General features: G+C 43.9%; 3 protein-coding genes across 4 annotated transcripts in view; 1 reads left to right on the top strand and 2 right to left on the bottom strand.

Annotated features, from left to right (window-relative positions):
* The window catches only part of LOC309608220 (uncharacterized protein C6orf52), a 391,220-nt gene that overhangs the window by 82,516 nt on the left and 287,963 nt on the right, over positions 1–20,741 (top strand). The gene's annotated exons all lie outside the window — the stretch shown is intronic.
* Positions 1–20,741, bottom strand: part of LOC309608210 (N-acetyllactosaminide beta-1,6-N-acetylglucosaminyl-transferase) — an 87,497-nt gene that overhangs the window by 49,168 nt on the left and 17,588 nt on the right. Inside the window, exon 1 of one of the 2 annotated variants that reach the window (XM_082347766.1) lies at positions 4,471–6,008. The exons of the other annotated variant lie outside the window; for it this stretch is intronic. Coding sequence (XP_082203892.1) covers positions 4,471–5,389 — 919 coding nt within the window. The 5' untranslated portion in view covers positions 5,390–6,008. Of the gene's footprint in view, positions 1–4,470; positions 6,009–20,741 lie in introns of those variants that run through there. 2 annotated transcript variants of the gene reach the window in all.
* LOC309608204 (N-acetyllactosaminide beta-1,6-N-acetylglucosaminyl-transferase-like) overlaps positions 8,864–20,741 on the bottom strand; it is a 62,909-nt gene continuing 51,031 nt past the window's right edge. The window contains exons 4-5 of the mRNA XM_082347753.1: positions 13,298–13,332; positions 8,864–11,969 (exon numbers count right to left, since the gene is read on the bottom strand). Coding sequence (XP_082203879.1) covers positions 11,343–11,969; positions 13,298–13,332 — 662 coding nt within the window. The 3' untranslated portion in view covers positions 8,864–11,342. The remainder of the gene's footprint in view (positions 11,970–13,297; positions 13,333–20,741) is intronic.

Consider the following 20,741-nt stretch of genomic DNA (forward strand, 5'->3'; position numbering starts at 1 on the left):
AAATCTTCTCCTTCTAATCCAGGTGGAGATGCTCACTGAAAACCCCCCTGCCTGCAGGACGCGGAACCACCTTGCAGTGGGCGTGTGCTTTTGTCTGGCAGGCATCACGGCGAAAAGAACCATCCTTCACCATAGCTTGCCCTGAACTTTTAGCTCTAGGGTGAAAAAGTGACCCAAGAGAGGCTGGTCAGCATTCTTCCTGCCCCTGGTTTGTTTAGGGATAGGGATTTGGACCAAGCAGGACCAATCTGACGACTTCCGTGAGCTGTTGCTGGAACTATGAGGAAAAAAACCTTTCTTTTCTCTCAGGAGTGCCAGCTGTGAGAAGCCAGCAGCTGGAGCTACTTCTGAGCCTCTCTGACACCATGTGGGGAGGACCAAACTGAATAAAGTCAACCCAGAGACAGACAGACAGACAGACAGAGTGACCAGTTCAGACCAAACTGGGACTTCCCTGGCTTTAGCGTAGAAGGTCCTATGCCCAAGACCTCCCTCAGACCTGGGCACACAGGGACGGTTGGTCACATCACAGAGACAAAGAGTCCCACATATACCGTTCCAAGCCTTGATCCAGCTTTACTCAGAGGCCCTCCTTGGGCACCTCAATTCTATGACCCAGTAAGTTCTGGGGTCTGTTTAAGCAACTTTGAGTTGTGTTTCTGTCACATGCAACTCAAAGAGTCATAACACATGCCCAAAGAATGTCCACATATAAGGCACAAAGTTAAAAAAGCAAAAGAAATCAAAGTAGGAAACAAGCTATTTTTAGCATTGAAACACGAGGAAATGTGATCATGTGGTCCCTTCTGAAGTTGAGGTAATTTATTTGACAAAGGGGCTCCGGAAAAAAAAAAAAAAAGAAGTATACAAAATGGAAAAAAGAAGAGGCAAATGAAAACATTCTTAGGGAACAAAAACCTCATGGCATGAGAAAGGTCAGAGAAACGCATGAGCAAAACTCCAAAAGAACACGCTTAGGCAGTGAGGGGAAGAAAGTAGCTGAAGTCAAAGCCTGGAGCAGTTTTGCCTTTTCATTAGAGACAGACCCACTGTAAAGTGGGACCAGAAGACAAGTGAGCCACGGAAGCGGACAGTGAAAAAACTAGACCAGCACAGCCTTCTGCAGATCCTCAACAATTCCACAAGACTTAAAGCCAAACATCTCAATGGTCTCTGGCACTCCGCCCTGGGGCAGGGAGGCCAAAGAACATGCTATGGGAATAACCAGAAAACCTAGAGGAAATGAGCTTTTCTTAAGGTGACATACAGCAGCGATTACAAAGATTGGAGAAGTTGGAAAACCTCAGCGTGCACCAGAATTCGTACAGCGTGCATATGACAGAGCCTCATGCTGACCCTAACCGTAACCCTCAAGCGCTATAGGATGAGTGAGAGAAATTTGTGCTCCCGAAGGGTTTCCTTTGAGAATATGGCCAGAAGGGAGAAATCTAGACAATCCGCCTGTACACAGCCACACAGGATGGAATGAAAACCACTCTTTCTGGCCTTCCCTGAAGAAGGATGTGAGACTGGGGCCCCCAAGGAACATGGCCCGGCACCATTTCTAATTCTAATGCAGTTTGGAAAAAACTTAAGTGTTGAAAACCAAGAGAGAAGGCATTTTCTCAATAGAAAGACAACATGAAAACAAAACAAAACAAAACAGTGTGAAGATATGTGATTTAGTCTTACCTCTGTGAGTATACTTTCTATTGAGTCTCACTTTATTTATTTATTTATTTGCCATGCAGCGCGGCATGTGGGATCTCACTTCCCCAATCAGGGATCAAACCCGCACCTCCTGCAGTGGAAGCACGGAGTCCTATCCACTGGACCGCCAAGGAAATCCCGAGTCTCACTAATTTTAAACTATTCGCATTTTGTTGTCTGATATCATCTAGTAACAGGGTACTAATCATGTTCTTGGCCTCAGTCCTCTTGTGGGTGTTTCAGGGAGCCTGATATGGCTGTGCAGGGTCTTTCTAACACAAACACTTAAATTTAGGATGTTTAGGATAAAAACAGAAGGAAACTTTGAGGGAGGCAAGGAACGGCACCATCTGAACTTGCGCATTTGCGAAAATGTTTCCGCTGTATTTACCGAAGGACTTTTCCCCTTAAAACATGAACACTGAAAACAGAAGACGTGATATGGTAAAAGGTTGTCTGGTAATAAAGAACCAGATTCATGCACCAAATCCTAAATCACAAAGAACGCTCAAGTGGAAAACCAACCGCTGGAGGGACTGGAGCATGTGACTGAATTTTGCATCGCCTTTGAAGATGGGGTGGTCCATCACTGGGGCTAGAGCATGTGATGGCTTGTTTTCTTTAAATCACTTGTAATTCAGGAAGGGCCCACCTACAAGCAGGATATCTTCCTGCTTGCTCCCTGAACCAGGATGCCATCTGGAATGTAAGAGAGGAAGGAGGCAAGACCCTAGGAAACGTCACGTTATCCTGAAAAACATCCCTTGCAGAATCAGACCACTGAGGTTCCCTTAGCACAGCTCTCATCTCCGATTTCCTACAGGGGTAATGAAAGGCATTTGCCAAGGCTAAGGGGCAACAAGATTGATGGAGTCTAGACTCACCTCTATGAATATACTTTGTATTGAGTCTCACTTTATTTATTTATTTATTTATAAATAAAAGCATTTTGGCCTTTCTACAAATTCTCGACAGCTGCATGCTAGGTGTTTATGTGGTTCTGGGTATTGTGTCCTCTGCAAAGAAAGGCATATGTAGGAACAAAAAGGATCTTGCCTCCTGGGGCCCTTAGTTTGTAGCTGGGGAGATTGGAGATTACAAGAGGCTATTTATATGGGGTCCTACTGTCGCTGAGAGAGGGTAGAAGCCAGCGAGTCACCCCACAAACCTACAGCAAAAATGGTCTCTTCTCCCGCCTTGTCTATTTCACCAGGGCTGGAAAGGAGAAGGGGGTAAAGAAAAAAAAATGGGGGGTGAGAGATTATTTTTCCTCGATTTTGTTAAATTGATTTGACATTGATAAGACTGACCATCCTTCTGCAAACCAAAGAGACATTTGACACTAACGCAAACCCATGTTTTTCTTTTATTAAGAAACGACAGTTCAGGCTTTTGCGAAGTTACGAACTGCCTTCATTTTACTATGATACTATGGAACCACAAGGCTAGTATCAACTCTTTATAAATCCCAAGGGAATAGTGAAAACAGAAAGGGAATAAATGTTTAAATATGAAAATCAGCCTCTAATTAGCTAATGCTCACCGATTAGATGCCAATGATGGAAACAACAGATAAAAGGTGAAAAGATGGCCATAGGAAGAGGGAGGTCAAGAAAGAGAGCTCGCACAGTTCGAGAGCAAGCCCTGTTCACCAGGCCAGTCACCCTGGGATTCAGAGACCAAACACGGTATTTTCCAGAGAATGCTGGCATGTTTATCGCCCAGCAGGCCCCACCCTGCAGCCTGAGAGCACCTACCAGTGTTTCCAACTTGGCAACCCCCCAAAAACCAGAACAATGATTGCTTTTCTCTTGCTATAATAATGCTGTCGAGTTCATCAGAGATCCATTTTGTATTTTTCATTGGGTCCAAAGCATGCTGTTTCCTTCAGAAGAAATCCTATCATGTTTTATACAGTTTTAAAAATAATTGATCTGGTCCGTTAGTACAGGTAGAACTGTTCTGATGAGAAAGGAAGGAGCTTCTCCTGGAATCTCATTATTTATCTGAAGTTAAAATATATGTATTTTTAAAACTTTACACCTGTGATATAGTACATGCATGAGTCTAAATATTTCTTTGCTCACTGGGTCTTAGGGAGACAGCTGTGGTGCCATAGTAAAGTCTCATGCTTTGCCAGTCATTCATCCATTCATTTTTATTGAGCATGTACTATGTGTTCTATGCATGGAGGATACAGCAGTTAACAAGATAGAAAATGACCCAACTTCACGGAGCTAATACAGAGGAGGGCAAGAACAAATCCATTCAAGTAAGTAGATAGGACATTCCAGATGATAATAAACTCTTTGAAGGAAAAAGGTGGGGTGGTCAGCTCAGCTTCTCTGAGCTGATGACCTCTGGCTGATAAGAGGGAGCCTGTGAAGGTCTGGGGCTAGGCAGGGGAGTGGCCAAGGCAATGGCCCTGGGGTTACAGCAAGTCTGACAAATTTGGGGGAAAGAAAGAACACCAGTGGGGATGGAGAACAATAATACCGATTGTGGTTAAAGATTTAATAAGATGATGAATGCAAAAGAACACAATGAACTGCAAAGCAATACCACTAAAAGGTATTATTTGGCTTGGTTAGAATACTGTATTCTAAAGAACGTCATTCTTTAGATGTTTAGAGTTTATAAAGGATGCAGGAGAAAACTATATATTTCAGTTTTCATCTTCTAATAAAAAGGAGCTGGCTCTCGAAAAGCCCTTTCAAGGATGGCACGTTGCCTTCACGTGAAATAGGAAATCCCACATACCTGGAATCCTATTGAGCGTCACCCAGAAATGTTCATCCGGACTGAAGGTGTCTTTGGACCACTGGAGCAAGTCAAGAGCCCGTGGGTCATGGAGAACAAAGTTGGTAAACTCTCTTGACAGGGCAACATAGGCAGAACCAAAGTAAATGGTGAGATTGTGGGGAGCAGGCCGTTTCAATGCTGTGGTTCTTATCACATAGGAAAGCTCTTTGCCCAGGTGCTCTCGGTGGACATATTTAGTCCGCCCAACTGCGTGAGCTGGAGGCAGCACCCCTGGGGTGATGTTTTTCCCTTTAAATCCTTTCAGATACTGAACGATCTCCCTGTTGGTTTTCAGGGGGAAATCTTGCCCACAGGTGTTGATGGCGTACTTCCACGGAACGTCCAAGGCTGCAAGATCTTTGATGCAGTGCAGGTCAGCCTGGAGCCTGGAAATCCCACCGTAGACCACGGGCTCCATCTTGGAAGCCAGAAAAGCATTTGGGAAGCAGCTCAGTAATTGCTTCACTGCATCTTTAAATTCAACTGTCGCTTTCTCATCCACGTGAACACAGTAGATATTCTGAGGCATGTAAATAGCTCTGAAGAGCCTTGCAAAGGTGTCGAAATTGTGATGGATGACCATGATATATGCCAAAGGAAATTCAGCTTCTTCTTTAGATAACGGCGCCGTGATGTAGTGGCTTTGAGTCAAGTATTCCTTGCAAGAGGACGTCTCATAGATCATGAGTTTGTTTCTCCAGAGGAAAGGTGTTTTGCCATTGATAAAGGATATGCAAACTTGACTCAGCATCGAAGTGTCCGAGTTATTTAGCCTCTGGAAGCCTTGCTCGCCCCCAAAATTGAACACGTAGAACATGATAAAAATGATTACACAAGAGACAGAAACTATAAAGAGGTAACGCATCAATGAAGGCATGCCTCCAAGAGGAGATTTCAAAGACCGTCAAAATCTAAGTCCTCTCCCAAACTTACTTTTTTCTCTGAGTTCTTATTTTGGTGCATACTCCAGTAATTCGTGCACTGAAGGAGACACGGTGAATTCATTCGGTTTCATCCCGGGAATCCAGCGGCTGGCGCACTCCCCATGCTGAGAGTAGCTACTGAGCCCGCCTCGTCCTCTGCCTTTCAAACCGCCTTTGTCTACATCCCGGTAGCAGGTTGCTTAAGCCCAGCCTTTTTCCCTCCCTCTGGCTCCCAGCTCCCAACGGCTAGCTGTTTCACTAAAACTCTGGTTTTAGTCTCCTTTTCCCCTGCAGATTTAGTTTCTCAGATCTCTTTTCCTTCATTTCCGGAGGGCTTTTTGCCCCCCTCTTGTTACTGTCATTCAGGGCATTAATACAGTAAGAACGAAAGTTGAAATGATGCGTTCTGGCAGGCGTGCCGTTTCCTGCTAGTCATCCGACAGGCTGCGGCACTCGCCCCGCCTTGTTGCTCATGGCAATGATCCACAGCCTGGTCCCTCGACTCTTCGACCACGCTCCACGGGGTATAATGTTGCCTCCGTTCTCAAACATGCCGCTTTAGTGAAAAACTGACTGAAGTGACGAGATGGAAAATTAAAAAAAAACCTCACCCACCGGGCTCTTTTGTAATGCTTTCTAGCCCCGCCCTACTCTTTTGCTTTTTCTTTTTTTGGCCCTGCCGCGAGGCATGCGGGATCCCAGTTCCTGGACCGCGGATTGAACCCGAAGCCCCTGCAGTGGAAGTGCGGAGTCTTCAGCCCTGGGCCGCCAGGGAAGTCCCCGGCCCTCTCTTTTCTAAAACAAGAGCTTAGCGGGGTTCCAGTCCTAGGGGATCTGAAAGTGCAGGGCTCTGGGTCCTGTGACTTTGAGATTACCTCGTGACAGCCCCTCTCCTCCCACCGTGGTGCTTATCGTAAGGATTGAAACGGAGCAGGACCCTGTGGGGTCCTCCCTGGTACAAATTCTTTCCGTGCCCCCCGTTTCTTTTTTTTTTTTTTTTTAAGGATAAAAGACCACATTTATAGATAGGTAAGTCCAGTCATCCTAGATGTCCCAGATAAGCCAGGCCCCCGGTCAGCCTCTTTTTTTTTTTTTTCTTCACACACACACACTGTATTTTATTTTTACAAGAGATAAATCGACTGACACCAAGCATTGTACATGGATGACCACAACAAAAGCAACAATGATTGCAATTACCAAACATGAAACACACTCATACTATGTCATAGTATTGACATTCAGTCCAGTAATCCTCCACTGTAACAGCTCCTTTACTTTGCAGTGAAAATTGATTTGTATATTCTTTGCCTCTGAGTCCTTGTGGAATTTTTTTTTTTTTTTTAAATTCAGACAGAAAGTCACAAAAATTATACTCATCCTCATCAGTTCACTCAGTCCCATGTAATTAATTTTTTTTTTTCATCTTGATCTTTTCCCCGTTTCTTGTTTGTAGGAAATAGGCTTCCTTCAGGCTCCTGGACGTCCCCTGAGCTTCAAAGGGCAGATTCAAACAGTTGCTAATCAGGGAAGGGAGGGGATGCAGAAACAAGGGAGGAACAGCCTAGAAACAATACCGCAGCCTTGGGGCAGCGTCCTGGTTCCTCCTCAAGGGATACACACAACAATATCTTTGAGTTCTTCTGCGGGAACTAAGGCCTCCACCCAGGTGGAGGATGGTAACTTCAGGCTGAGCCCAAGATCCCTGGAGCGCCGCCCTGCTACCTCGCCACCAGCCGGTCAGAACAAAGTCACAAGCCCTGTAGCCCTCAGCCCAAATTTTGCCCATTAAATGCTCCCCCCAAAACCGTCGGGGTTTTAGAACATGAGCCACCCATCCTCTTTGTATTGGCATCTTTACAATAAATGCTGCACTTTCCTTCACCACAACCCGGTGTCATTAGATTGGCCTTACTGCCCGCCGGCGAGAGGCCCTGAGTTTGATTTGGTAACAGGATGTTGGGGTCCAATGAACAAATGCCAAGCTACATCCCCTGATTTAGATGAGACCTTAAAACTTCACCGGAAAGCACTCGAATCCTGGCACAAATGATGTTCGGATAAGGGCACCTAGAGTGCGTTCAGGTTTTCACTACCCAGAGAACATCATCTAATACTCAGAGAAGTGCTTTCTACCTGCCCGGTTAAGCCTGTCAAATCACCTAGGAAACGAATGTTGTTTTCCCCTATTTGTAAACAGCAGAGTTTTGGCTGAAGAGCATGAAGCTCTTTAACTTACAAGGTTCTCATCTTCAACCTTTTATTTTTCCGACCAGCTTTTTTTTAATACAGATCAACATATTTTATTTATGATGGCTTCTAACATACCCATACAACTACTTCATGCCTTCCCGTGTCACCTCCCCTTTGAAGTGAACGTAACCCCTCTGAGCCTCCATCCTGTAGCAGTAACTCACTCTTGGAGACTGAGCACCCACCCACCCCCGCATGAAGAAAAAATGTCCTTTAATGCCCTTTCTCTCCTCCCTTTTGAAAAGTCTCTACCCTGCTATTAATGAAATTAATAGAACAATATGCTTATTCCTTGTTTTCAGCAGAGGTAGGAAAACCAATGCTAAGCCCCCTTGATTCAAGGCACCCTGCACTTCAGCTGAATGACACATCACCTCCTGAACCACGGTAGGTTTTCATTCTAGCTTTTATTGCTCCCATTTTTCATTATTCCAGCTGGTACATTATTTTTCTCTCTCCCTTACTAAATTCTCCTCATTCTCTAAGACCCATCACGAATAAACTCTACATAGAACCCACCTTTGGCTTTTTATGCAAAGTGGAAGAAAGTAAATGGAGCCCTTATCTGGACAGAGCAGATCAATCTAATTCTTAGTGTTCCCATGGAGCAAAGAGAATGACTCTGAAAATGATATGATAATGAATGATAATGGTAAATGACAAGACAATGAATGATAACGGAAAATTCAATCCCTAGCTTCTTTTTTTCCCAAATAATACCTTTAAATATCAGGTTATAGTCTATCCTATTTCAAGACAACAGAGAGTAATTTCTGTATCTAGTTTGGCAAAGACTTTTTGGCTTAGAGTGAATATTAAAATATTTTAAATATTTGCAGTTTGACAAAGTGTTCAGATACATGACAATGAGGCCAACAGAGTCTGTTTACATTAATATTTCCAACTGGCCAACAACAAAGGGGTTCAGATTTATGGTTCAGCTCGGAACCAACGCTCGAGGACATCCGCCGCCTCCATGCCGAGTTTGCTGCTGAACGAGACTGGGACCAGTTCCACCAACCTCGGAACCTCCTCCTGGCCTTGGTGGGGGAAGTAGGGGAGCTGGCAGAGCTCTTTCAGTGGAAGCCGGATGAGGAGCCTGGGCCCTAAGCTCCAAGAGGGAAGGGCATTTTTGTATGCACAGCGCCTGGCACATCCAGGCCTGTCAATGTCTATTGGCTGTTGAATGAATTGTCTTGTCACTGGTGCTGCAACCATTTTCCCTTTTTTTTTTTTTTTTTTTTTTTGCTGCTAAAAGCTTTATTGTTTCCATTTGGTCCAAGGCTTGGGAGAGGGCTCCAGGGTGGTTAAAAAGCTGCCTAGTGGCTGCAGAGAGGGGCTTCAGGCAGAAACCCTGACACCAGAGGGGCTATAGAACTAAGATTAACTTTGCATGTATTAATTTTGCATACATCCATGTATGTCTTTCCGTAGACTGATTTGTATTTAATAAGGAAACATATACAGTGAGGGAACCTGGGTTATGCGTCCTGAATAAATCACCTGTTCTTAAGTTTCAGATTCTGCAAAATGCGGGAAGATCTCTTTCCGAAAGACACGATTCAATCAAAAACACTGCTACTGTGATCACGAGGTGGAATAACAGTTTTAAAGTGTCTGAGAGAAATATATGACTCATTTGTTTATCCATATACTACACCAAACATTCTTTCCACTCCTTTCTGACCTTACCAACACTCTGTGCCTACTGAGTTTAGGACCATATATGAGTAAGAATTACTCCAGCCTTCACGGAAACTTTGGTATAGTTGGGGAAATAAGACAGAAAACCCAGTGCACTGAAATATTTGAAGTACACGAATAAAAATGTCCAAAGTACAATGATACCCAAGAAAAGACTGATCAAATGATTGACACACTGTAAGGTGTGGTGCCGGAGAGCACAGATCCAAGAGCCAGACTCTCTAAGGTCAAATCACACGTCATTGCCTATTGCTTCCGAGTCCACAGGCAGGTTGCTTCATCTCTCTGTGCCTCAGTTTCCTCATCAACAAGATAGAAATATAACAGTGCCTACTTCATAGGTAGTTTTTGTGTGGTTTAATATGAATAAGGCACTTAGAACAGTGCTTATCACATAGTAAGCCTGAAATATAATATATACTGGTTATTACCACCACCACTTCCTCCTCCTCAGTTCTCCTGGGGATGTGAAGGGACTCAAAGAGTAGTGAGGTCTTCAAAAGAGGATACTGATTGAGCTGAGACATAAAAGATAAGTAAATGAAACAGCAGAAACACAGGCGCTATCAGGAAGAGCACTCCACATTTGGGGGGGAAATAAGAAAAGCCAACTGACTGAAAATGCAAGTTTTGAAGATGAGCGTACTGGGAAAGACAGGGCATGAGATGAGGCTTGGATATGGAAGATCCCGGTATGTCATGATCAGGAATTTTACTTGACAGAGGGGAGCTGCTGACTCTAAGTGGGAAATACCATGTTCAGGTATGACTTTAGCAAGTTGACTTAGCAGATGTGAAGAAATTGCAAGGTGGAATGGCAAGAGTGGAGATGGAGAAATCGTTAAAAGATAACGTTCATAACCAGCAATAGCAAGAGCTCCAACTGAGGCAGTAGAAACACAGAAAGGAGAAGGATAACAGACCAAGAAAAAAAGAAGGAAGAAGAATCAACAGAGTTTGGTTACTGACTGGTTGAGTGGTCCAAGAGGATGCCTGGGGTTTTAGTTGAAAGGACTTGACAAGTTGGGAGTAGAGGAGTTGGGCTTTTTAGGTCAAGATAATAAGCTCAATTTTGGATTATCTTGAATTTGGGACTTTGTTGGCAATCCCAATTTGAGTTTTCCAGGAAGAAACTGAATGCATAGATGTGAAATTCTAAAAGACATGTGGGATCTGTCCGACCAGGGATGGAACAAGTGCCCCCTGCATCGGAAGCACAGAGTTTTAACCACTGGACTGCCAGGGAAGTCCCAATAGTCAATACAATTTTAACCTCTAATGGCAGGAGAATTTCCTAGGAAACCTAGTCTGACTTTTCATGGGATTGGGGAGGTGGGTCATTGCAATGTAATGTAATGTAAAGTCATGTTGATTTTGTGGAGTTTTTGCTTCATAGCTACTTGTTCTGTTTACTGATCACATCCAAAAGCAGACTCATTTCCTTCCCCCTCAAACCTGCCCTTTCTCCTCTGTCGCAGCCTTGAGGGGCCTTACTCTTCTCCTTGTCACCTAGGCTCAGTCTCTAAGTTCTCCCTCTTCCTGACCCAGTGATCATCAAGTCCTGGAGATTCAAATTCTGCAATACCTTGCATCTGTCTCCTTCTCTCCATCCCTCCTACCCCTCCCTCGTCGTGCTCCAGAACCTAAGCTCCAAGAGGGAAGGGTTTTTTTGTATGCACAGCGCCTGGCACATCCAGGCCTGTCAATGTCTATTGGCTGTTGAATGAATTGTCTTGTCACTGGTGCTGCAACCATTTTCCCTTTTTTTTTTTTGCTGCAAAAAGCTTTATTGTTTCCATTTGGTCCAAGGCTTGGGAGAGGGCTCCAGGGTGGTTAAAAAGCTGCCTAGTGGCTGCAGAGAGGGGCTTCAGCAGAAGCCCTGACACCAGAGGGGCTCCTCAAAGGCCACTGGGCTCCGGAAGCTCCTAGTCGTGCTTGAGGGTGAGCCTTTCAAAGAGATACTCGCCCAGCCTGGGGACCAGCCAGCCTGCGGAGGTTGGTCAGGTGGTCACCCATCTTCTTGATGAGTTTCACCTCCTCATCTAGGAAGAGGCTCTCCAGGAAGTCACAGAGGTGGGGGTCTGTCCAGGCAGAACCCAGGGCATGCAGATCCAGAAGGGCCTGGTTCAGGTTCTTCTTCATGTTAATGGCAGCTTCCATAGCATCCTGGGTTTCACCCCACTCATCTTGAGATGGCTTCTGCACGTCCTGGAAGAGGGCGCGGCCGCCGCGTTGGTTTTGCATTTTCAAGAGACGTTCGGCACTCTCGTGCTTCTCTTCGGCCAATTCGCGGAAAAAGTGGCCCACGCCCTCCAGAGCCACATCGTCGCGGTCGAAATAGAAGCCCAGAGAGAGGTAGGTGTAGGAGGCCCGCAGATGCATGTTGACCAGGCAGTTGACGGCGGCCTCCACCTCGGTGGAATAATTCTGACGAATCTGGGAGCTCATAGTTGATCGGTAATAAGGAGTTCGGCTCAAAAAATGGCGTTGGCTGGTCCCGGTGACCGAGGATAGATGAGTGGCTGACTCCGAAGGTTGGAGGGTGGTCGGAGGCTGGAGGAAAGGGCGACCCTGGGTCTTTTTTATACAAAAAAGTTTTATTAAGTACAGTTTCATATTTAGAAGAACATCCAATATTACAATGTGATTGGATCTTTAGGATACATAATTTATTCTTAAAATACGCAAGTTATAGACAGACACTGGAACACTCAGTCCCCAAAATACTCAATAAAGATGTCTGGGTGACATTTATAGAACTGAGCTAGCAATTTTTTCTTCTCTTTGGCAGAAAGTTTTGAATCCTCATCAATATTTTTTAGTAAATTCATTAGCTCATCCTTGGTTGTCTTCCTTGTATGGTCAGAATAATCACTTTGATCAATTCTCTGGCAATAAATATATCCTGTGTCTCTGTTTGGATGTCTTCCCTTCTGAATGTCCATGAGCTTAACACTGACAATTTTATGTAGAGTTCCAGGAATCTTAAAACCTTAAAAACATCTTTTTGATGATCCATTAAAAAGAGTACCAGAAGATCAGTTTTGCCTTTGGATAAATTTTTATTGTCAACAATAGCTTTTGAGAATATCCTTTTCACAGCCATTCGGTTGTCACCTTCTTTCTGTAATTTAAATTCGGAAGGATGTGCTGCAACAGCCATGAAATACAGTAGTCTTCTAAATTCTTCTCTATTTTGGGAATCCAAAAGCTTTAGAAAGAGCTGAGTAGCTTCTAATGCTATTTCAGTCTTCCCATTCACTAGGAGTTCTGCAATTCCTAGTGTTCCAGGCTTAGGGCACTGACATCAATAATGTTACTATATTGAGAAATACAGACATTAGCCAGATTAGGAACTTTCATCCTACTTGTTTGGTATTCAGTCCGTTATTTAAAACAGCACTGTTTGAGTGTTGAAAATGTGGCTCTTTTTCCTGTCTGCCCTTTTGGCTGTCCTTGGGTATTGAAAAATGTCTACAGGAGAACTTTTTGAAAAACCACTTGTTGTAAGAGGGGAAGGCCTTACCTGTTCCCTTTCCTTCCTAATAGGCCATGTGACCTGCTTTTCCAGCACAGACAGCAGGCATTTGTTTTGCTGCTGAGACTGAGCCGCTCAGCCTTCCCTACCTGCCGTGACTGCAGGCCAGGACAAGACTGACGCACCTTTGGCTCACTTTGGAAGCAGTTATTCCCGAACTAGACAACTAATCAGGCTAGACGTGTTTACCCTCTCCGGGGCCGCCTTAAAAGCTTGCTTTTTCTTCCATTCAGAAGCCTTTATTGTTTTTTACATCATTTAATAATTTTTCCGGGAAACCTCCTACACTGATGGTGGGAATGTAAACTGGTGCAGCCACTGTGGAGAACAGTATGCAAGTTTCTTAAAAAACTAAAAATAGAGTTACCATATGATCCTGTAACCCCACTGCTGGGCAGATATCTGGAAAAGACAAAACCTCTCATTTGAAAAGGTACATGTACCCCAATGTTCATAGTAGCACTATTTACAATAGCCAAGACATACATGGAAGCAACCTACATGTCCATTGACAGATGAATGGATAAGGAAGATGTGGTATACACACACACACACACACACACACACACACACACACACACACTGGCATAGTACTGTGCCATAAAAAAGAATGAAATAGTACCACTTGCAGCAATGTGGATGGACCTAGAGATTATCGTACTAAGTGAAGTAAGTCAGACAAAGACATATATCATACGATATCACTTATATGTGAAATCTAAAGAAAAAAGGATACAAATGAACTTATTTACAAAACAGAAATAGACTCACAGACAAAGAAAACAAACTTATGGTTATCAAAGGGGAAAGGAGGGGGGAGGGATAAATTAGGGATTTGGGAATTAACATATACACACTAATATATAGATAATCAACAGGGACCTACTGTACAGCACAGGGAACTATATTCAATATCTTGTAATAACCTATAATGGAAAAGAGTCTGAAAAAGAATAGATAAATATATGTTTATGTATAACTGAATCACTTTGCTGTACACATGAAACATTGTAAACCAACTATACTTCAACTTAAAAAAAAAAGAATTTTTCCAATTATGACGCTATCTAGAGCACAGCTCCAAAATGAAGAGGGTATTCTTTTTGTGAAATACTGGAAGACTCGGAATCTCAGTGAAATAAAGAAATAATCAAAGGGGGAAAGGCAAGCCTCAGCACCCCTAGGCTTTCTGTAGGAAGGGGCAAGGTAGCACTTGCCTGACTCTGGGAAGACCTACAGGGGGATGAGTTGAGGGAGAATCACGTGAAGTTCGCTGCCTGCCAGGCTAAGGCACACCCTTGAGGCAGGCAGCAGCTGGTCGTAAGTAAAATGTCATAAAAGACCTTGCATGTTGTGCTGAAAAACTTGGACTTTACCTTGTTGCCAAAGGAGCACCACCTAAGATGTTAGGTCAAGGGGCTCCCGGGCAACAAGTGCCAACTGGAGGAGGAACAAGAGCGAAATAAATCATGGTGGAAAGTACACATCAGCCGGCAAATGCATGAGGCACACGTCAATGATAATAATAGCAGTAGTATTACAGGTAAGTAAAGCCTCTTAAACTAGGAGGTAAATGTGCTACTTATGCCTCAGTTAACTACATTTCCTAGAAACCATTCGAAGGCTCTTACAGTCGAGGCTTTAGTCCTGTAGATATTCACAGGACATCAGATACTGCATTGTTTGAGTTTTTTCTTAAATAAAGAAATAAAGATAGGGAAAAGATTTAAAGTCCCAAGGTCACTAAGGAATTAATGGACTGGGAATTAGTAGAAAGTCTACTTTGTATTATTATTTTTCCACTCCTTCAAACTAGTCATGAGAAATACGTATGTTGCCTTATTTATGTCATTTATTTATTTTTAAATGTGTTGAATGAATGAAGGAATGGAGTCCACATCCCCCATGGTTCCAGGTGCTCGTGGATAAATGTTCTTTTAACTGGAATTGGGAACAGAGCAACGGGTATCTTTTCTTCTGACAAACAAAAACTCTGACCAGATGGATTGACCGGATAGATTAAATGACATTTAAAAAAAACCAGGGGCTTCCCTGGTGGCGCAGTGGTTGAGAATCTGTCTGCTAATGCAGGGGACACGGGTTCGAGCCCTGGTCTGGGAGGATCCCACATGCCGCGGAGCAGCTGGGCCCATGAGCCACAACTACTGAGCCTGCGCGTCTGGAGCCTGTGCTCCGCAACAAGAGAGGCCGCGATAGTGAGAGGCCCGCGCACCGCCATGAAGAGTGGCCCCCGCTCGCCGCAACTAGAGAAAGCCCTCGCACAGAAACGAAGACCCAACAGAGCCATAAATAAATAAATAAATAAATAAAAATTAAACTTAAAAAAAAAAAAGAAGCTCTAATGATTTAAAAAAAAAAACAAAACACAAAAAAACACAACTTTTAATCAAATTTCTGGAGGAAACCATGCAAGACGTGCTTTGTCTTGTGTGTCATTAACGCCCACGATTACTAACGGGGCATGGTGCAAAAACGAGGAAGCCTGGGTTCTGGTCGCTTTTCTACCTTTAGCCGATTATGTGCTCTTAGGCCCCTACTCGCTTCCTCTTTATAAAGGATGTTCTCCCTGGTCCCTTGCAGCTTTTTAAAATGAGCTACAGTTCAGTGTGTTGTAAGGTGAACCGCTAAGCAGCAGTGATGGAACCCAGGAAGTAGGAGGTATGGCCCCTATCCTGTAGGAGCGCATACCTTCACTAGGATCCAAAATACATACAGCTGAAAAGATAACCAACAAAACAGGAAAGACTGTGGCTCGGTTCCAAACAAGAGGATGTCCACCAAATGTGACAGGAACTCAGAGAGGAGAAACAGTTTCCTTGGAGGCAGGGTGGTTAGAAAGGGCTTCCGGTGGTGAGACGCAGACACCGAGAAGGCATTCCAGTTGGAGAAATGACAAGAGTGATCAAGAACACAAAAACAAGAAAGCCCAGTGTGGAGAAATTTCCCAGGGAGGGTTGTAAATCTAGAACTTCTTTGACGTGGCAGCAGATAAAAACCTTCCGATCAGTGAACTGCAGCCTCAAAGTACCAGGCATGTTTAGAGGGTGAGAGTAAGGACTTTTGCCCCCTGTTTCCCTCCCACAGCTCACTCGCTCAACCAGGGCCTGGCACACGGTGTGTTCAACGCTCGTGAATGGGTCCAGAGTCATCTGGGCATTTGAAAGTGCAATTTTCAGCTATGGAAGAAGGAATGTTGAAACCCATGTTTGCCCACTTTTAATTTATATGTTAGAACAGCATAGGCTAGGAGAGCCATCCATGATGTTTTTCCTTTTTCTTTTTGGCCACACCATGCAGCAGGTGGGGGTCTTAGTTCCCTGACCAGGGCTTGAACCTGTGCCCCTGCAGTGGAAGCGCAGAGTCCTAACCACTGGACCGCCAGGGAAGTCCCCATGATTTTTTTCTTGTAAGCCGATTTCTAGCTATCTGGAGGAGTGATTTTACGGTACAAATAGCGCTTTTTTCTCTCTTCCCCCTAGCACACGCCTGTACAAAGACCTAACTATAAATGTACCACATCAGCGCTGAATTCTGTTCATAATTCCTCACGCATCTTTCCTTGGTTTAATTGCATGTACTAATGCAAACTTCATTATACTTTCATAATTGTTCTGGGACTTGTTTTTCCATTCTCAATTAACTGCTATCCTGGAGCTGAGAAAGAAACTGAGGAAACACAGGCTTGAGCAAAAGCTAGATTTATCATGTTAAAATAGTGAAAAGGGCACCAGAAGGACTGGGTCTGATGAAGTTTTTGTTGGCGTGGCATGGAGAGGCGAAGTTATATCGGCAGAAAAGTTTAGGTAAATGAGGTGAGATGGTATCATTTCTTGGTCTCACTGATGGCTGTTCTTTGGAAGGTCATTTTTGTGTGGTTTGCATTGTTACTGAAGCAGGTCAAATGACTCAGGGATTCATTCCTTAATTATAAAATATAGGGATTTATTTTATTATTATTTTTTTATATTTATTTATTTATTTGGTTGCACTGGGTCTTAGTTGTGGCACGCGGGCTCCTCAGTTGTGGCATGCAAACTCTTAGTTGCGGCATGCATGTGGGATCGAACCTGGGTGCCCTGCATTGGGAGCGCGGAGTCGTATCCACTGTGCCACCAAAGAAGTCCCTATAGGGATTTATTTTTTTCCCCTGGAACTAAGAGTATTTCCCAAGAAAGTAAAGAAGGGTGATAATCTAATCCACTTTGGACAACCGGTTAAGTTATTCTGTTCTGGGTGGCTAGATGGTTTGTAAATGAAGCCTTTTATTTATTTGTCTATATCTATCTATCTATCTATCTATCTATCTATCTATCTATCTATCTATCTATCTATCAGTGATGATTATGACGCTAAAGGGAAGAAGAAGATATTTCCGAAGCACATCTTTCACTAAAACAACAATTCTCCCATAATTGAGGAGTCCTCCAAGGGAGTTCACTGGGGAAAATCCACCTTCTCCTGGGACCCAATCATTTTATTTTCTATCCCGTTCATCTAATTAGCAACAGGAGAAGTTGCTGTCCAGATCACAGACGCAAAGCATGATTTCAAATTCTCATCTCAGAGTGGGTAAGAAGTTTAACACACAGAATTTTCAAGGCCTAGGTGGCAGGTCCAGGAGGCGGTCGTACCAGATCATATCATGGTAGTGTGAGCTGAAGTGATCTGCATCTGATTTTGATGGAGCAAAGGTGTCATGGAAACAATTCCTGCATGCTAAAGGATGCTAAGCAAATATTTGCAAAAGACACTCTACACAAATCCCCAGAGGCAAATGTCAAAGCCTGTGCAGCTAGGAGGCAACCTTTTAGTAGCAGAAATGTAGCCATTAGTACTATGAACAGCCTGAAATTGGGGGGCTTAGAAAATGAACAATCAATCATCCCACAAAAGTCACAGCCAATTAACATTTCAGGATGAAACTTACCACTGAATTTACCTGTGGAAATTAATTACTTAACCTTGGAAGAACTGACTCATTGTTTCAGCAAAACACTTGTTTCCAAAAGCCAAACTGGTGTGCCTGTGACTTGAGGTTAAGGATAGTCTAGGTCAAAAGTTTGCAAACTTCTGTTGGACATCTCATTACGTGGAGGGGTCGTTAAAATACAGGTTGCAGGGCCCCTGCCGCAAGACATCAGTTAGTTTTAGGTGGAATTTAATCATTTCCATTTCTAACAAAGTCTTGAGACGAAAAGTTTGAGAACCAACGGATCAGATGCCAAAATTCTATGATTTTTTTTTTCCTCAATGACCCCACCTGATCTATTTCCCTAGGACTAAACAATATACTCTAAACAAAACAAAACAACCAATATTTCAGGATAAACAATACTGTATGTATAATTTGGAAATACTTAATAAATATGAATTCAAATGGTGGATAATCTGATTCCTTGAATAAGGTTTCCTGTGGAAAGTTAATTGGTACTTTTAGGAAAAATGGCAGAAAATGGATATATAGAAAGGTGCTAGTTGCTTTTATTTAAATAAGAGAAACCCTAGTTGCAGGTCATCCTGACCCAAATGCATTTTCTAATTTACTGTATACAGTGTGCACACCTGTGCATAATCCCAGTCTTTCACAAAATATAGATTAGGACTATTTACCGACAAACAGTGATGTTTTGAGTATCTAGTGTGCCATAAGCTGAAACGGAGGAGGGTGCAGGAGAAGGATACAAACTTTTTTTAAAAATGAGAAAAAGTCAGAAAAGACCGTATATCGGTGCAGACACAGAGCAACCAGAACATGCGTGCATTCCTGGTGGAAGCGTGAATTGGGACCACTCTGGAAAACTGGCAGTGTCTACTCAGGCTGAGCACAGACATATCCTCTCCCCCGGCAATCCCCTCCCCAGGTGTTTGCGTACACGTTTGTCAAAGGACGCATAGTTCAACATTCACTGCAGGCGTGTTCATAATAGACCCGAATGCCCACCAACGGTTGTTTTACAGCAGGCTTTCTCTACCTTGGCACTACTGGCATTTTGGGCTGAATATGCCTTGTGGGGGGGGGGGCCGTCATGTGTACCGTAGGATGTTTAGAAGCAACCCTGGCCTCTACTCACTAGATGCAGTAGCACCCCTTGCCCCCTCTCCCCAAGTTGTGACAACCAGTAATGTCTCCAGATATCGCCAAACGTTCCCTGGGGGGCAAAATCATCCCCGCTCCCCAACCGCACACACGTCCTTCTCTCTGCACAGCAACGAGAATGCATCAGTAGAACTGCCTGCGACAACCACAAAGGGAATCTCACAAACATAACATTGAGCAAAAAAAAAGGCAGCCAGAAAAAGTGCATGCTGTATATTTCCATTTCTATAAAGGACAAAAACAGGTAAAAGTATCTCTGCTGTCAGACATCAAGGTAGGAAGTGGTTTGCTGGTTATTTCTGTGTCTTGATGCTGGTTGCGTGGGTGTGTCTAGTTTGTGAAACTGCATCATTTTGAACCCTAACGATATGTGCACTTTCTATGTTATATAATCTCGCCAGAAATGAATGAATGAATGAATAAATAATGAGTCAAAGTCCTTCTCCCAGAAATATTCTTCCAGCGGAGTCTCCCAGGTGTCTTTCTGGAATAACTAGTATTTATGGTTACCACCTCTAATCAAATACTCTGCAGGACCACATACCAGAGCCCACGTCACTTCTTCCCTAAGCAGACCAAGGCTGTTTCCACTCTGGCTCCTGACACCATCCACCCTCAGCCATGACCCGACGACCTCTCCTTCCTACCAGTGGGCAGTGCCCAGCAGAAAGGGAGTCAAGAGGAAACAGAACAGGAGGTCAAAACTGAATTAAAAACCCCTGTGCTCATCAACACAAAACTCAGTGCCAGCATTAAGGCACTTATAATCTACATTAGACAAGGCTGAGAATTCCCTGGCGGTCTAGTTGTTAGGACTCCACGCTTTCACTGCTGAGGGTGCGGGTTCAATCCCTGGTCGGGGAACTAAGATCCCACGAGCTGCACGGAGCGGCCAAAAAAAAAAAAAAAAAATTATAGATTAGACAAGGATGGAGGGCGCACCTGCACGGACAAGCAGAATGTATGTTAACACAGGGTACCAAGAAGTGTGAATGACACAGCTGGTAGCTGGCATCAGGGGCTCTCACCCCTACTTGCTCAATGAGGAAATTCTGAGTCTCAACTCAGAAGGTCACTGGTCTCCCAGTGACCTCCCAGCCCAGGGTCACTGTGCTAGCAGAGGCTAACCCAGGACTCAAATGTGAGCAGCTTTGCTCCAGAGCTCATGCTGTTAGTACTACACTGTGCCATCCTGTACCCTTCAGGCAGGTTCAGGGACGTCTAGGTGTCAGCACCCAGATCTGCTTCATAGTCAAACCATGAGAAATAAGGAGAGCCGTTTTCACTTTCACTAAGACACGTGACTTTCTTTCTCCAGCATTCTTTTTCTTTCTCTCACATTCAGTCCATCAGCACGTGCTGAGAATGCACCTGGGCCTGAAGCACTATGAAATTTCTTTTCCTTTCCTTCCAGCTTCTTTATGGCTCAGAAAACCATCTGGACAAATCTTTTCCTTCGGTTCATATTGTAATTGACTTCCAAATTCCACCTTTCTAGCTCCCTCTTCAGGTGATCACATTTCTGCAGGTTTTGACCTGATCCAGGGGAATAACTGGCCCTGGGCCAAACTGGCTTTCTCAGGCCAGATCCTTGAACTGATAATAATTAACCAGGCACCTGGAAATAATCTCAAGGGACAGAGCCCTTGTGAACCATCCTTATTTCTTCTCTTTCTGCAGAGAATGATTCACC

Source organism: Balaenoptera borealis (genome assembly GCF_965194805.1).
Source record: "Balaenoptera borealis genome assembly, chromosome: 12".
Taxonomy (NCBI): domain Eukaryota; kingdom Metazoa; phylum Chordata; class Mammalia; order Artiodactyla; family Balaenopteridae; genus Balaenoptera; species Balaenoptera borealis.